This window comes from Scyliorhinus torazame, chromosome 19 (assembly GCF_047496885.1).
Source record: "Scyliorhinus torazame isolate Kashiwa2021f chromosome 19, sScyTor2.1, whole genome shotgun sequence".
In the NCBI taxonomy this organism is placed as follows: domain Eukaryota; kingdom Metazoa; phylum Chordata; class Chondrichthyes; order Carcharhiniformes; family Scyliorhinidae; genus Scyliorhinus; species Scyliorhinus torazame.
Window position 1 is genome coordinate 45,583,646 of NC_092725.1, and position 18,691 is coordinate 45,602,336.

The 18,691-nt window shown below is 52.0% G+C and overlaps 1 protein-coding gene across 1 annotated transcript in view; it reads left to right on the top strand.

Annotated features, from left to right (window-relative positions):
* Positions 1-18,691, top strand: part of nwd1 (NACHT and WD repeat domain containing 1) — a 192,145-nt gene that overhangs the window by 162,567 nt on the left and 10,887 nt on the right. Inside the window, exon 17 of the mRNA XM_072485462.1 lies at positions 312-417. Within this exon, the coding sequence (XP_072341563.1) occupies positions 312-417 (106 nt within the window). The remainder of the gene's footprint in view (positions 1-311; positions 418-18,691) is intronic.

Below are 18,691 nucleotides of genomic sequence, written 5' to 3' on the forward strand. Positions count from 1 at the left end.
AGCCATGTATCCTAATCCACCCCATGTACTATGTGGGAGCCATGTATCCTATCCACCCCATGTACTATGTGGGAGCCATGTATCCTATCCACCCCATGTACTATGTGGGAGCCATGTATCCTATCCACCCCATGTATTATGTGGGAGTTATGTACCCTATCCACCCCATGTACTATGTGGGAGTTATGTACTGAGTCAGATCTTCCCTCACTGACCTGCTCAGCAATTGGAGATCATTGTTATTGCAGAAACTGTTAGAAATTTCACTCAAGAAAGCCCATGCTGACAGCCCATTTTTCTCATCCAATCAGGGCCTGTTCTTTCAAGGTGTGATCTGTGCTGCGTTCTCCCAGGATGATCGTCAAATCTACACTGGCTCGCGCGATCGAACTATCAAAGTGTGGGACCTTCAGAATGGTTTGTGTCTTTATTGTTCGCTTCAAGGCCTTGTATACCTGCCAAATTTCAGAAACGTTCCCAGCAACCTGCCGAACAATGGTGGTGAATTCCGTCTCCTGAATATTTTAGAATCACTACCCCCTCCGCAGGTGTCTCCAGTTCAGGAACGCCCTAGCAGTTCCCACCTTGGCTTGTGTAGATTTGTAGAAGAGAGGCTCGGGAAGGGGTCCTGGAATAAAGGGTGCCATGGTGCCCCCAGGGCTCCACTCATCCCCATGTACCACTGGTGCCAATAACCAGTGTTCTGATTGAGGGTTATCCACAATCTACTTAAAAATATATATAATTTTATTCAACTATGTTTGTTTATAAAATATAAAAGAAATTTTACATTATTACAGCAAAAACATCCCCATCATAACCCCATCCAACCTAACCCTACTTTGCACTAAGACTAATCCTTCCTAATCCCCTGGACTTCACCCCACCCACAAAGAAAGCTGTACCAAACAGACAAAACTCACCGCCCCCCCTTCCCCACTAACAGCTGACAGTAACCAGCTTCTTAAAAAAGGTAATGAACCGCTGTCACCCTGAGTTGAACCCAATCCTCTCACAGTGCGTAATCTTCTCCAGGTGCAGAAAATCCTCCAGGTCCCTGAACCAAGCCAAAGCCTTAGGCGGCACTGGGGCCTACACTTGAGCAAGCCTCGCCTCCGGGCTATTAGAGAGATGTAAGGCCAAGACTTCAGCCTTCTTCCCCTCCTGCAGCTCCAGCAAGTCCGAAACTCCAGAGGTGGCCACCATCAGCCACAGCTCCACCTTAATACCTAGAACCCCTGACATTGTTTCGAAAAAGCAGACCCAAAAATCAACAAGCCTGGGGCATGACAAAACATGTGCGTATGGTTCCCTGACTCCCTAGAACATCTCTCACACCTGTCCTCCACCCGCTCATACGCGCCTTAGTCAAGTGCAACCTATGCACCACCTTAAACTGTATCAAACTTAACCTCACACAAGAGGTGTTGATTCTATGGAGAGCTTTTCTCCACACACAATCCCCCCCCCCGAAGACCACCCCCAATTCATCCTCCCACTTCCTCTTTACTTCTTCCAAAGGGGCCTCTCCATTGCCAACTTCTGCCCATAAATGTCTGAGATCCTTCCCTCCCCTAGCTCATCCAAAGACTGAATCCTACCCATAATGAAGGCGCCAGCACAAGGTGAAATGAAGGAAGCTCCTTAGCACAAAGTCTCGCACCTGCTGGTATCCAAATACATTCCCTCTCGGAAGCTGGAACTTCCCTGAAATCTCCTCGACACCAACAAACCTAACTCTCCAAAAACAGGTCTGAAACCTCTCTAAATCCTTCCCTCTCCATGTTCTGAATGTGGAATCTAGACCAGACGGTATAAACCTACGGGGAGGTATTCACCCCATCCCCGCTGGGTGGGAGAATCGTCGGGGCGCCGCGCGAATTGCGCCACGCCACCCCCGACCCCTGCACGCGATTCTCCCACTCCCCCGAAACCAGCGAATCGCGCCGGGCCGCCTGGAGAATCGCCGCAAATGGCGAGCGGCGATTCTCCGGCCCGGATGGGCCGAGCGGCCGCTCGTAAACGGCCTAGTCCATCCGGCGCCATCCACACCTGGTCGCTGCCGCCGGGTACTCGTCGCAAAGGCATGGGGGTGGCCTGTGGGGGGGGGGGGGTGCGCTCCGTTCCCAGGGGGGCCTCCGGATGGCCTGGTACGCGATTGGGACCACATTGGGACCACAGCTACAGGAATGGTGCAGGCGGGAGGGATTCAGATTTCTGGATAACTGGGGCTCTTTCTGGGGAAGGTGGGACGTCTACAGACAGGATGGTCTACATCTGAACCTGCGGGGCACAAATATCCTGGAGGGGAGATTTGTTAGTGCTCTTTGGGGGGGTTTAAACTAATGCAGCAGGGGCATGGGAACCTGGATTGTAGTTTTAGGGTAAGGGAGAATGAGAGTATAGAGGTCAGGAGCACAGATTTGACGTCGCAGGAGGGGGCCAGTGTTCAGGTAGGTGGTTTGAAGTGTGTCTACTTCAATGCCAGGAGTATACGAAATAAGGTAGGGGAACTGGCAGCATGGGTTGGTACCTGGGACTTCGATGCTGTGGCCATTTCGGAGACATGGATAGAGCAGGGACAGGAATGGATGTTGCAGGTTCCGGGGTTTAGGTGTTTTAGTAAGCTCAGAGAAGGAGGCAAAAGAGGGGGAGGTGTGGCGCTGCTAGTCAAGAGCAGTATTACGGTGGCGGAGAGGATGCTAGATGGGGACTCTTCTTCCGAGGTAGTATTGGCTGAAGTTAGAAACAGGAAAGGAGAGGTCACCCTGTTGGGAGTTTTTTATAGGCCTCCTAATAGTTCTAGGGATGTAGAGGAAAGGATGGCGAAGATGATTCTGGATATGAGCGAAAGTAACAGGGTAGTTATTATGGGAGACTTTAACTTTCCAAATATTGACTGGAAAAGATATAGTTCGAGTACAATAGATGGGTCGTTTTTTGTACAGTGTGTGCAGGAGGGTTTCCTGAAACAATATGTTGACAGGCCAACAAGAGGCGAGGCCACGTTGGATTTGGTTTTGGGTAATGAACCAGGCCAGGTGTTGGATTTGGATGTAGGAGAGCACTTTGGGGACAGTGACCACAATTCGGTGACGTTTACGTTAATGATGGAAAGGGATAAGTATACGCCGCAGGGCAAGAGTTATAGCTGGGGGAAGGGCAATTATGATGCCATTAGACGTGACTTGGGGGGGATAAGGTGGAGAAGTAGGCTGCAAGTGTTGGGCACACTGGATCAGTGGGGCTTGTTCAAGGATCAGCTACTGCGTGTTCTTGATAAGTATGTACCGGTCAGACAGGGAGGAAGGCGTCGAGCGAGGGAACCGTGGTTTACCAAGGAAGTGAAATCTCTTGTTAAGAGGAAGAAGGAGGCCTATGTGAAGATGAAGTGTGAAGTTTCGGTTGTGGCAATGGATAGTTACAAGGTAGCGAGGAAGGATCTAAAGAGAGAGCTAAGACAAGCAAGGAGGGGACATGAGAAGTATTTGGCAGGAAGGATCAAGGAAAACCCAAAAGCTTTCTATAGGTATGTCAGGAATAAGCGAATGACTAGGGAAAGAGTAGGACCAGTCAAGGACAGGGATGGGAAATTGTGTGTGGAGTCTGAAGAGATAGGCGAGATACTAAATGAATATTTTTTGTCAGTATTCACTCAGGAAAAAGATAATGTTGTGGAGGAGAATGCTGAGCCCCAGGCTAATAGAATAGATGGCATTGAGATACGTAGGGAAGAGGTGTTGGCAATTCTGGACAGGCTGAAAATAGATAAGTCCCCGGGACCTGATGGGATTTATCCTAGGATTCTCTGGGAGGCCAGGGAAGAGATTGCTGGACCTTTGGCTTTGATTTTTATGTCATCATTGGCTACAGGAATAGTGCCAGAGGACTGGAGGACAGCAAATGTGGTCCCTTTGTTCAAAAAGGGGAGCAGAGACAACCCCGGCAACTATAGACCGGTGAGCCTCACGTCTGTAGTGGGTAAAGTCTTGGAGGGGATTATAAGAGACAAGATTTATAATCATCTAGATAGGAATAATATGATCAGGGATAGTCAGCATGGCTTTGTGAAGGGTAGGTCATGCCTCACAAACCTTATTGAGTTCTTTGAGAAGGTGACTGAACAGGTAGACGAGGGTAGAGCAGTTGATGTGGTGTATATGGATTTCAGCAAAGCGTTTGATAAGGTTCCCCACGGTAGGCTATTGCAAAAAATACGGAGGCTGGGGATTGAGGGTGATTTAGAGATGTGGATCAGAAATTGGCTAGCTGAAAGAAGACAGAGGGTGGTGGTTGATGGGAAATGTTCAGAATGGAGTACAGTCACAAGTGGAGTACCACAAGGATCTGTTCTGGGGCCGTTGCTGTTTGTCATTTTTATCAATGACCTAGAGGAAGGCGCAGAAGGGTGGGTGAGTAAATTTGCAGACAATACTAAAGTCGGTGGTGTTGTCGATAGTGTGGAAGGATGTAGCAGGTTACAGAGGGATATAGATAAGCTGCAGAGCTGGGCTGAGAGGTGGCAAATGGAGTTTAATGTAGAGAAGTGTGAGGTGATTCACTTTGGAAGGAATAACAGGAATGCGGAATATTTGGCTCATGGTAAAATTCTTGAAAGTGTGGATGAGCAGAGGGATCTAGGTGTCCATGTACATAGATCCCCGAAAGTTGCCACCCAGGTTGATAGGGTTGTGAAGAAGGCCTATGGAGTGTTGGCCTTTATTGGTAGAGGGATTGAGTTCCGGAGTCGGGAGGTCATGTTGCAGCTGTACAGAACTCTGGTACGGCCGCATTTGGAGTATTGCGTACAGTTCTGGTCACCGCATTATAGGAAGGGCGTGGAGGCTTTGGAGCGGGTGCAGAGGAGATTTACCAGGATGTTGCCTGGTATGGAGGGAAAATCTTATGAGGAAAGGCTGATGGACTTGAGGTTGTTTTCGTTGGAGAGAAGAAGGTTAAGAGGAGACTTAATAGAGGCATACAAAATGATCAGGGGGTTGGATAGGGTGGACAGTGAGAGCCTTCTCCCGCGGATGGATATGGCTGGCACGAGGGGACATAACTTTAAACTGAGGGGTAATAGATATAGGACAGAGGTCAGAGATAGGTTCTTTACGCAAAGAGTAGTGAGGCCGTGGAATGCCCTACCTGCTACAGTAGTGAACTCGCCAACATTGAGGGCATTTAAAAGTTTATTGGATAAACATATGGATGATAATGGCATAGTGTAGGTTAGATGGCTTTTGTTTCGGTGCAACATCGTGGGCCGAAGGGCCTGTACTGCGCTGTATTGTTCTATGTTCTATGTTCTATGTACCGAGGTACAGTGAAAAGTATTGTTCTGCGTACAGTCCACACAGATCTTTCCATACATGAAAAAGTAGGACATACGATAGCTGCACAATGTAAATACAGAGACACAGACACCGGGTGAAGCCTACGGAGTGTGATACTACTCAGTAGAAAGGATGCGTGGTCAGACCAGTTCAGTCCATAAGAGGTTGTTTAGGAGTCTGGTAACAGTGGGGAAGAAGCTGTTTTTGAATCTGTTAGTGCGTGTTCTCAGACTTTGTATTTTCTACCCGATGGAAGAGGTTGGAAGAGTGAGTAACTGGGTGGGAGGGGTCTTTGATTATGCGGCCTGCTTTCCCAAGGCAGTGGGAGGTGTAGACAGGCGGTTTTGCATGATGGACTGGGCTGTGTTACAATTCTCTGAAGTTTCTTACAGTCTCGGGCTGAACAGTTGCCATACCAGGCTATGATGCAGCCAGATAGGATGCATCTGTAAAAATTGGTAAGAATTCACTTGTTCCAAAGTTTAACTTATACCCTGAGAAAAAAAAAAACTTTCTGAGCATCTCCATTATCTCCCACATTGGAGAGAGGGTCCGTAATACATAACAACAAATCTTCAGAGTGCAGGGAGACACTTTGCTCCCTCCCTGCTCTACCCCGCTTCACTTAGAAGATGATCTGAGCGCAATGGCCAACGGCTCAATTGCTAAAGCAAACAGCAGCAGGGATAATGGGCACCCCTGCCTTGTACCCCTGTTCAATCGAAAATAGCCCAAGCTCAGAGCATTGGTACGGACACTCATGTTGGGAGCCCTCGACAAAAGCCTAACCCAGGATATAACAAATCCAAATCACTCCATAACCTTGAAAATCAAATGCCTTCTCCCTGTCCATCGAGTAATCACCTCCGGCTTGGTCACTGAGGAAGGCGACAGTTCCAAATTCAATACTCTTAATGTTAGCCAACAGCTTCCGGCCCTTAACAAACCCTGTCAGCTCCTCTGAAACTACCCCCTGTGCAGGCAAGGCTTCAAACAAATTGCCAGCCAGCACCTTCGCTAACAGTTTAGCATCAACATTAAATGGAGAAACTGGTTTGGTACTGTGGTAGTATGCATTAGGGGTCATGTGGGACTGTGAAGCCGTGATGTCATTGGCTGACAGATCCCGGGTCCTGGTTGGCTGTTGACCTCTAGCTCCGCCCTGAAGGCGGAGTATAAGAACCAGGAGTTCTCCCCCGCAGGCCAGTCTGTTACTGAACTGCGGGGAACAAGTCACGCTTAATAAAGCCTCATCGACTTCATCTCTATTCGTCTCTCGTGAGTCTTTGTGCGCTACCATTCATTAAGCGTGCTTAAAGGACTATGGAGCTCAGGATCATCCCGGAATGCCTGAGGATCAGCCCCCACGCAGTGAACTCAGCAGCAGTTTTTAAACACTGGCAGACTTGTTTCGAGGCCTACCTCCGAACGGCCCCCGGCCGGGTCACAGAAGACCAGAAACTACAGGTCCTGCACTCGAGGGTAAGCCCGGAAATTTTCCCTCTCATCGAAGACGCAGAGGATTTCCAGACGGCGTTCGCAGCACTAAAGAGCATCTATGTTCGCCCAGTGAACCAGATCTACGCACGCTACCAACTCGCAATGAGACGGCAAAGTCCCGGAGAATCGCTTGACGAATTCTACGCCGCGCTGCTAATTTTGGGACGGGCCTGCAGCTGCCAGCCGGTAAACGCGATTGAACACACGGGCATGTTAATTCGCGATGCTTTTGTGGCAGGTATGAACTCTCCCCAAATCCGCCAAAAGACTTTTAGAAAAAGAGTCGTTAGGGCTCTCAGAGGCACGGGCCCTTGCAGCCTCCCTAGATGTGGCCGCGCGAAACGCCCGCGCGTACGGCCCCGACCGCGCGGCAGCCCCTTGGGCTCCGTGGACCCCCGTCGCGACAAACCCCCCCCCACCCCACAGGCTTGCGCGGTTCAGACGCCAAGTCGTCCCGGAGGAGCCCTCTGCTATTTCTGCGGCCAGGCGAAACACCCCCGGCAGCGCTGCCCGGCCCACGCAGCGATTTGCAAGAGCTGCGGGAAAAAGGGCCATTTCGCGGCTGTGTGCTGGTCCCGGGAGGTCGCCGCTGTCCCAGGAGAAGAAGGAGTCCTGCGCGTTTCTAACGCTCCCCAACCCCCCCAGCGCCCCATGTACGACCCGCAGGCGCAGCCATTTTGGGTCCCGGCCACCGCTGTCCCCGGAGAACAAGGAGTCCTGCGCGTTTCAAACGCTCCCCAACCCCCCCCAGCGCCCCATGTGCGACCCGCAGGCGCCGCCATTTTGGGTCCCGGCCACCCTGAGGGGAGGAGGGGCGCCGCCATCTTGGGACCCCCCAGCCCTGTGCGACGCATGGGGGTGGCCATTTTGTCCACCCCCCCGCCATCTTGTGACCCCCCAGCCATGTGCTATGCATGGGGGCGGCCATTTTGTTCACCCCCGCCGCCATCTTGGACGGCAACAATGGACCCCAGCATCGAAGGCTCAACGGGGTTCGAGGAAGACGCTGAAGCACTACGACCACGTCTGGCCTCAATGACGCTGGACCAAGCACGGCCCCGGAGGCTCCAGACGACGACAACAACGGTGCTGATCAACGGGCACGAGACACCATGCCTGGTCGACTCCGGGAGCACAGAAAGCTTCATCCACCCCGACACGGTAAGACGCTGTTTTTTGACCATCCGTCCCAGTGCGCAAAAGATTTCCCTAGCTGCAGGATCCCACTCCGTACAGATCAAAGGCTTCTGCATAGTGACCCTAACGGTGCAAGGGAGGGAGTTCAAAAACTACAGGCTCTACGTCCTTCCCCAACTCTGCGCGCCCACATTACTGGGATTAGACTTCCAGTGCAACCTGCAGAGCCTAACTTTCAAATTCGGCGGCCCAATACCCCACTCACTATCTGCGGCCTCGCAACCCTCAAGGTTGAGCCCCCATCCTTGTTTGCAAACCTCACCCCGGATTGCAAACCCGTCGCCACTAGGAGCAGACGGTACAGCGCCCAGGACCGGACATTCATTCGGTCCGAAGTCCAGCGGCTACTGAAGGAAGGCATAATCCAGGCCAGCAATAGTCCCTGGAGAGCACAGGTGGTAGTAGTAAAGACAGGGGAGAAGCAAAGGATGGTCATAGACTATAGCCAGACCATCAACAGGTACACACAGCTAGATGCGTACCCTCTCCCCCGCATATCCGACATGGTCAATCGGATTGCCCAATATAAGGTCTTCTCCACCGTGGACCTCAAGTCCGCCTACCATCAGCTCCCCATCCGCCCAAGTGACCGCAAGTACACAGCCTTCGAGGCAGACGGGCGATTGTACCACTTCCTAAGGGTCCCATTTGGCGTCACAAACGGGGTCTCGGTCTTCCAACGAGAGATGGACCGAATGGTTGATCAACACGGGTTGCAGGCCACGTTCCCGTATCTCGACAATGTAACCATCTGCAGGACCACGACGCCAACCTCCAAAAATTCCTCCAGACCGCTAAAGCCTTGAACCTCACATACAACGAGGACAAGTGCGTTTTTAGCACAAACCAGCCAGCCATCTTGGGATATGTAGTGCGCAATGGGATAATAAGCCCCGACCCCGAACGTATGCGCCCCCTCATGGAATTTTTCCTCCCTCACTGCTCAAAAGCCCTAAAACGCTGCCTGGGGTTCTTTTCATATTACGCCCAGTGGGTCCCCCAGTACGCAGACAAGGCCCGCCCCCTAATACAGACCACGACCTTCCCTCTGTCGACAGAGGCTTGCCAGGCCTTCAGCCGCATCAAAGCGGATATCGCAAAGGCCACGATGCGCGCCATCGATGAGTCCCTCCCCTTCCAGGTCGAGAGCGACGCCTCCGACGTAGCTCTGGCGGCCACCCTTAACCAAGCGGGCAGACCCGTGGCCTTTTTCTCCCGAACCCTCCACGCCTCAGAAATCCGCCACTCCTCAGTGGAAAAGGAAGCCCAAGCCATAGTGGAAGCTGTGCGACATTGGAGGCATTACCTGGCCGGCAGGAGATTCACTCTCCTCACTGACCAACGGTCGGTAGCTTTCATGTTCGATAATGCACAGCGGGGCAAAATTAAAAATGACAAGATCTTAAGGTGGAGGATCAAACTCTCCACCTTCAACTATGAGATCTTGTACCGTCCCGGAAAGCTGAACGAGCCGTCCGATGCCCTATCCCGCGGCACATGTGCCAACGCACAAATTAACCGTCTCCAAACCCTCCACGAGGACCTCTGCCACCCGGGGGTCACTCGGTTCTACCATTTTATAAAGTCCCGCAACCTCCCCTACTCCGTGGAGGAGGTCCATACAGTCACAAGGAACTGCCACATCTGCGCAGAGTGCAAACCGCATTTTTCCAGGCCGGATAGTGCGCACCTGATCAAGGCCTCCCGTCCCTTTGAACGCCTCAGTCTGGATTTCAAAGGGCCCCTCCCCTCCACCGACCGCAACACGTACTTCCTGAACGTGGTGGACGAGTACTCCCGTTTCCCCTTCGCCATCCCCTGCTCTGACATGACCGCGGCCACAGTCATTAAAGCCCTGAACACCATATTCACACTGTTCGGTTGCCCCGCATACGTCCATAGCGACAGGGGGTCCTCCTTCATGAGTGACGAGCTGCGCCAGTTCCTGCTCAGCAAGGGTATAGCCTCGAGCAGGACGACCAGCTACAACCCCCGGGGGAACGGGCAAGTAGAGAGGGAGAACGGCACGGTCTGGAAGATCGTCCTACTGGCCCTACGGTCCAGGGATCTCCCAGTTTCACGGTGGCAGGAGGTCCTCCCGGATGCCCTCCACTCCATCCGGTCGCTACTGTGTACCACTACTAACCAAACGCCTCATGAGCGCCTCCTTGTCTTCCCCAGGAAGTCCTCCTCTGGAACGTCGCTGCCGACCTGGCTGGCGGCCCCAGGACCCATCTTGCTCCGGAAACATGTGCGGGCGCACAAGTCGGACCCGTTGGTCGAGAGGGTTCACCTCCTCCACGCAAACCCGCAGTACGCCTACGTGGAGTACCCCGACGGCCGACAGGACACGGTCTCCCTGCGAGATCTGGCGCCCGCCGGCAACACGCACACCCCCCCGACACCAATCACCCCCTCCCTGCCACCGGCGCACCCCGCGACAGCCCCCTTCCCGGGAGGATCGGTCCTCCTCCCAGGTCCGACCAGAAGTGAAGCTGAAGCAGAAACCGTAAAGCTCCCGGAGGCGACAACACTGGAACAAGCACCACCACCACCAGGGCTGAGGCGATCGACAAGGACGACCAGACCGCCCGACCGACTTGTGGCATCGGTGTAACACTAGAATGTTATGGACTTTAACGAGAATTTTTTTTCCCTCTTACGAATACTGTAAATAGTTCAAAAAAAAAAAACGCTGTACATACTGTGATGACATGCAAAAGTTTTTCCTCCCAGGACCAGCCTTGTAAACCTGTACCACCATGCGAAGCACCACCCCGCCGGGTTCATTTTTAACAAGTAGTGAATGTGGTAGTATGCATTAGGGGTCATGTGGGACTGTGAAGCCGTGATGTAATTGGCTGACAGATCCCGGGTCCTGGTTGGCTGTTGACCTCTAGCTCCGCCCTGAAGGCGGAGTATAAGAACCAGGAGTTCTCCCCCGCAGGCCAGTCTATTACTGAACTGCGGGGAACAAGTCACGCTTAATAAAGCCTCATCGACTTCATCTCTATTCGTCTCTCATGAGTCTTTGTGCGCTACAGGTACGACCCACACTCCATGGGAAACTTATCCTTTTTCAAGATGAAAGAAATTGATGGCTGCACCAGCGTGGCTGATCGGACACCCGAAGACAAAGAAACGTTGAACGTAGATAACAAATGTGGAACTAGTAGCCCAGAAAACTCTTCATAAAACTTGACAGGGAAACCATCCAGATCGATGCTTTACCCGATGCATTAGACACATACAGTTGAAAATCTCCTCCTGTCTAATCGGCATCTCCATCTCCTGCCTTCTATCCCGCTCCACCTCAGGAAAGGTCAACTCATCTAAAAATGGTACCATTGGCGAATCATCCTCCGGAGGCTCAGACTTATATACCCCACAGGAAAAGATCTCAAACACCTCATTGATCTTCTCTGGGGTAGAAACCAACCCACCACCCAATCCCTGACCTGAACTATCTCTGGGAGGCAGTCTGCCTCCTCGGCTGGTGAATTAACAAGCGGCTGGCCTCCTCTCAGTGCTCATAAAACATCGAAGCTGCCTCACCGGCTTCCCCATTGACAACAACGTGAAATCCATCTGTCATTTCTTTCTCTCTGCGAACAGCTCCAGCGTTACGGTACTCGAGTACTGGCGGTCCACCTCAAGGATAGAGTCCCCCAGCAAAACAAACACCAAAACCCAGGCTTGTTACCTTGTGGAACAACAGAAACTGCCCCCATAGGCAACCAGCTACAGCCATCTCCCCCCCTCCACTCCCATTAACTAGCAAACCTGCTAGCAGGGTGACCCCCCCACCGAGGGTAGAAAACAAAGTCTTTCACACCATGGATCCATAAACAGCCCCCATTTATTACAGGAAGAAAACAGAAACCCACACCCAAATATCCTCCCTGTAATAGTTCTAACAACACAGTAAACAACCCCTAAATTCACCCAGAAACAACCCCTACCAGCAAACCCTATAATAACGCACCTCCCGCACTTTACAACCATCCGACACAAGAATTACAAATACAGGAGAACTCAAGAATGTCCAAATAGGATCACAGTCCTCAACCCCTTCAGTTCCACCGACCCCTTCCCCCCAACCAATCCATGTTTATTAACAAAGTAATTGTAATTCACCTCCTCCAGCATATCAAAATAATAATTTTTGTCTCTGAAAGTAACATGAAGACAAGCCGGATACACCATCCTAAAACGCACGTTGCTCCTCTAGATGGCCGCCTTGGCCTTATCAAACGCTGCATGCCTTCCTTCCACCTTTACCCTGATATATTCTGAGGACAGCACGGTAGCATAGTGGTTAGCACAGTTGCTTCACAGCTCCAGGGTCCCAGGTTCTATTCCCGGCTGGGTCACTGTCTGTATGGAGTCTGCACGTTCTCCCCGTGTGTGTTTTCTCCGGGTGCTCCGGTTTCCTCCCACAGTCCAAAGATGTGCAGGTTAGGTGGATTGGCCATGCTAAATTGCCCTTAGTGTCCAAAAAGGTTATGTGGGGTTACTGGGTTATGGGGATCGGGTAGATACATGGGCTTGAGTAGGGTGCTCTTTGTAAGGGCCGATGCAGACTCGATGGGCCGAATGGCCTCCTTCTGCACTGTAAATTCTATGATGATTCTGACTGGATGGCCCTCTGTTGAGTGTTCTTTGCCCATCATAGAACCTCTCCTTATCCAGGTACCTGTGGAAGATGACAATAATGACCCGTGGTGGCTCCCACGATCTGGGTTTCTGTTTCAGTGATCGATGGGCCCGGTCGAACCCAGGAGAGGTCGAAAAGATCCCCTGCCCCATCAACCTCCCAAACATCTCAGAAACATAGTCAGTGGCGCTTGTCCTTCCAGGCCTTCCGGCAGCCCAACAATCCTTGAATTCTGTCATCTGAAGCGATTTTCCAGATCAGCAACATTTTTTTTTAAAAAATATTTTTATTCTCCTCCTTTTTTACATTTTCTCCTGAATTTACACCCACCAACAATAAACAATAATCAGCAACAGATATGTCAATCCCCATAACAATAACAAAGATCCCATCCTTCCACCAACCCCCAAACATTAGCCCGCATGTTTACATAAACAAATGACAAAAAGGAATCAGGGATTACCCGTAGTCACCCTTAATCTACACAGCCCCCCTTCCCCAACCCTTCCACCCACCCCCCCCAACTAATGTTCGACGTTATCCAGTTCTTGAAAGTGCATAATAAATAGTGCCCATGACTTGTAGAACCCCTCCATCCTTCCCCTCAGTTCGAACTTAACCCTCTCAAGGGTCAAAGTATTCCAGCAGGTCCTCAGCCACGCCAGGGCACAGGGTGGAGGGGCTGCTCTCCATTCCAACAGGATCCGCCTTCGGGTGATCAACGAGGCGAAGGCTATGATATCTGCCTCCGCACCCATTTCCAATCCTGGTTGGTCCGACACCCCGAATATGGCCTCCTGGGGACCCGGGTCCAGTTTCACACACACCACCTTGGAAATTACCCTAAACACCTCCTTCCAGTACTCCCCTAGCTTTGGACAGGACCAAAACACATGAACGTGATTAGAGCCCCCCCCCCCCAACGCTCATACACATCTTCTACTCCTTCAAAAAATCGGCTCATCCTCGCCCTCGTGAGGTGCGCTCTATATACCACCTTCAGCTGTATCAGCCCCAACCTCGCACACGAGGTGGAGGCATTCACTCTCCGGAGACCTCACACCAGACACCCTCCTCTATAACCTCTCCCAGCTCTTCCTCCCACTTTGCTTTGATCCCTTCCAGTGGTGCCTTAATCTCTTCCAGAATAGCTCCCTACTCCGCTGACACTGCCCCCTTCTCCAGTCCCCTTGACGTCAGCACCTCCTCCAACAATGTGGAGGCCGGTTCCTCTGGGAAGCTCTGTATCTCCTTCCTGGCAAAATCCCGAACCTGCATGTACCTAAACACTTCTCCCTGCTCCAGCCCATACTTCGCTTCCAGCTCCCTCAATCCTGCAAACCGACCCCGAAGAAACAAATCTTTTAACGTCTTAATCTCCTTCTCTTCCCATTTTCGAAAATTTCCATCCCACCTCCCTGGCTCAAACCTGTGGTTCCCCCGAATCGGCATTTCCCTTGACCCTAAACCCAACCCGAAGTGTTGGCGAAACTGCCTCCAGATTTTCAATGAAGCTATTATTACCGGACACCCTGAGTATTTCCCCAGAGCTATCTGGAGCGGCTGTTGCTAGTGCTTTCAGCCCCGGCCTCCTGCACAAACTCTCCTCCATTCTGACCCACTGGGAATCAACCCCTCTGACCCAGCTCCGACCTTCTCCACATTCACCACCCAGTAGTAGTACATCAGGTTCGGGAGACGCAAACCCCCTGCCTGCCTTCCCCTCTGTAGCAGCACCTTTCTCACTCTGGCCACCTTCCCTCCCCATATAAACGAGGTAATCCTTCCCTCAATCTCCCTGAAAAAAGACTTTGGCAGGAAAATCGGTAGGCATTGAAAAATAAACAGAAATTGTGGCAATACATTCATTTTAACCGCCTGTACCCGACCTGCCAGTGACAGAGGAAGGCCATCCCACCTTGCCAGATCGGCTTCCACTCTCCCCACCAAACTAGTGATGTTGTACCTGCGAAGCCTCCCCCACTCCCGGGCAACCTGCACCCCCAGATACCTAAAGTAGGTCCCTGTCCTACGGAATGGCAGCCCCCCCACCCCTGCCCCCACACCACAAAATACTCACTCTTGTCCAGGTTCAGCTTGTACCCCGAGAAAGACCCAAATAACCGCAGTAGCTCCAATATTCCTCCTATCGACGCACTCGGTTCCGACACATACAGCAGCAAGTCGTCGGCATATAAGAAGACCCTATGCTCTATCCACTCCCGCACTATTCCTTTCCATGCTCCCGAACTTCTTAATGCGATGGCCAACGACTCAGTCGCAAGTGCAAACAGCAGGGGGGACATAGGACATCCCTGTCTCGTCCCACGGTGGAGAGAAAAGTATCTCGAACTGATATTGTTTGTGCGGACACTCGCCTTCGGTTCCTTATACAATAGATTGACCCAGTTCACAAATCTTGGTCCAATCCCAAACCGCTCCAGCACTGCCATCAGGTACCCCCATTCTACCCGATCAAACGCCTTCTCGGCGTCCAATGCCACAACCACCTCTGTTTCCTTCCCTTCCACCGGTGCCATAACAACGTTCAAAACCCTCCTAATGTTCAAAAACAGCTGCCTCCCTTTCACGAACCCCGTCTGATCCTCCCCTATCACCTTCGGGAGGCACTCCTCCAGCCTACCCGCCAGTACATTCGGCAACACTTTTGCGTCCACATTCAGAAGTGATATGGGCCGATACGGCCCACACTCCGTCGGATCCTTATCTTTTTTAAGCAACAGTGAAATCGATGCCTGCCCCAAGGTTTGCGGCAACACCCCCTTCTCTAGCCCCTCCTCAAACATCCCCACCATCAGGGGTGCCAACTTATCCTTGAATTTTTTATAATATTCAACCGGAAACCCATCCGGCCCTGCCACCTTCCCCGACTGCATCCTCCCAATCGCATCCTTTATCACCTGTTCCACTATTGCTCCTTCTAATGTAGCCCTGTCCCCCTCCCCTAGCCTCGGGTACTCCAACCCATCTAGAAATTCCTGCATCTCCCGGTCTCCCCCGAGTGGCTCTGACCTGTACAACCTCTCATAAAACTCCTCAAAAACCTTGTTAATCATCTCCGGAGCCACCGCCAACGTCCCTGCTCTATCCCTCACCTGAAGAATTTCCCTTGCCGCTGCCTCCCTCCGGAGCTGACCTGCTAACATACTTATCTCCATGTTCATAAACTACACCCCTTGCTCGTCTCAGTTGGCGCACCGCCTTCCTGGTGGACAGTCGGTCGAAGCTTGCCTGTAATCCCTTCCTCTTTTCCAGCTTCGCCGGGTCCCCATCTTCTGCATACCTCCTATCTACCTCCAACATCTTATCTATTACCCTCTGCCGCTCCAACCTCTCCTCTTTGTCCACCCTGGCCTTAAATGAAATTACCTCACCCCTCACCACCGCCTTTAGAGCCTCCCAGACGACTGCCTTCGACACCTCACCCGTACGGTTGAAACCTACATATTCCTTAATTACCTTTTCAATTTTCTCACAGAACACTTGGTTCCCCAACAGCCCCACATCCAGTTTCCACCCCGGTCAGATCATCAACTTTGACCCATAATTCCTTCCACTCTTCCACCAACAGAGCCATCTCAGCCTTCAGAGAGACAATCCGGTCACTGTGATCATTAATTTTCATTGTCGTCCCGTGTACCTGCCCCCACTGACCCAACCTGTCCAAGGTTGCACGAATAGGTGCCATGGACCCTCAATCACATCCTCAAATCATCAGCAACCGTTTGTCGCTGTTTCTTAAATTCACCTGACAAGACGTCCGCCGACTTCTCAGTCGTCCATTGAGGGGGCAATGAAGCCACAGCGACCTCCACCAGTTTCTCCCCTTCTAAGGCTCAAGGGACTTCCGAATTGGACGAAGATCTCTTTCCCAAATTATTCCTAGTATTATACACCTTAGATATCACTTGACAGAGGGGATGTAATTCTGTCACACTGTACCAATGTCTTCTTAAAAATCACCTGTTAAATGGGTCAAAAGGGCCAGAAATCAAAACCACAGGCACCTCATGTGCAACCGCTCACCTCATTGCCACCATTGGAATTCCACTCCAGTACTAATGGTGCTGAGAGCTTCCCTTCCTCAAACAGCAAAGTGAAACAGTGATGAGGGTTGTGAAGAGAATGGGTCACCTAGTTCAACCAACTCATTGACATGGACTGTCCCACTTGAAGCTCCTACATAGTCACCCCACTGTATCCCCTTCTCTCGTCCTTCTCTCCAAATACAATCAAAGCATATTCTAAACTACATTACTGATCCCAGATCTCCCTACGCGGTTGCACTGCTGCCCTACCAGATCATAGATCATAGAATTTACAGTGCAGAAGGAGGTCTTTCGGCCCATCGAGTCTGCACCGGTGAAAGATGACCCTATCTAAGCCCACATCTCCACCCTATTCCCGTAACACAGTAACCCCACCCCACCTTTTTTTGGACAGCAAGGGCAATTTAGCACGGCCAATCCACCTAACCTGCACATCTTTGGATTGTGGGAGGAAACCCATGCAGACACGGGGAGAACGTGCAGACTCCGTACAGACAGTGATCCAAGCCAGGAATCGAACCTGGGACCCTGGAGCTGTGAAGCAACTGTGCTCATCACTGCGCTACCGTGCTGCCCTCAATGTGCACATGGTCTTACTGCTTGGTTTTGGACAGGCCCAAACCTTTCCTCTTCCAGTTTTCAAACACTTCTTTCCTGAAGGCACTGCTTCTGTGCTGATGTGCATTCCCTCCGGAAAGTCTGCTCTTGGTACTTTGCCAACTCTGATCACAGCCTGTGAGAGTCAGCACACAATTGAATTGTATGGGGCATCACAAGTAGGCCCACTCCTACCCTTACCGAACAGCAACAGGCCCACTGGCGGAACTGGCTAGTGACCAGGTGCTAGAGCCTGACCAGATGTAGCAGCCAAACAGTGAGCGAGCCACCCAGCAGGCCGAGGAGGAGGAGGTGCCAAGGAGGTGCTGCATGAGACCTTGTGTGTACCGGCACCTACTGTCCTTTGAGGACCTGCCGGACCAGGGATGCTGTTGAAGACTCCGGCTGAGCAGAGAGACAGTGCGACGTATCTGCCTGATGATAGGGCAGCACGGTGGCGCAGTGGTTAGCACTGCTGCCTCACGGCGCCGAGGTCCCAGGGTCAATCCCAGCTTTGGGTCACTGTCCATGTGGAGTTTGCACATTCTCCCCGTGTCTGCGTGGGTTTCGCCTCCACAACCCAAAGATGTGCAGGGTAGGTGGATTGGCCACGCTAAATTGCCCCTTAATTGGAGAAAATGAATTGGGCACTCTAAATTTTTTTTTTTAATCTGCCAGATGATGGCGCACCTGGCACCACGTGGGTATGGGGGAGGACACCAACTCCCAGTGCCCACCAAGGGGTGATCGATGGGATGCATGTCGCCCTATGAGCACCTGCAGATGACAGGAACTCTACACAATCCAAAAGGATTTCCACTCGATGAACATGCAGCTGATATGTAACCAACCACTGTGCATTATACGTCTGTGCCCGATTCCTGGACAGTGGGCATGACACCTTCACCTGGCACACTCGACGATTCCTGACATGTTCGAGACGCGCCCCCCCCCCCCCCCCCCCCCCCTCCCCAGCTGGGAGTTTGGCTCCTGGGTGACAGGAGCTATCCACTGGGGTTGTGGCTGATGATGCCTATCCGGAGGCCACAGACCGATGTGGAGACCTGCTGCAATGAGGTCCGTGATGGAGCGGTGCTTCGGGCTTCTGAAGATGCGGTTCAGGCACCTGGACCATTCTGGAGGGACCCTCCAGTATGATGCTGGGAGGGCCGCCCGCATTGTGGCAGCCTGCTGCATCCTCCACAATATCGCACAGCAGAGGGCTGATGTGCTGGAGGAGGAGGAACGCCAGGCCTTGTCTGACGAGGTGGGCGGAGGAAGGTGAGGATGGGCAGGATATGGGGGCCAGGCAGGACACGGGAGGCCGCATGACG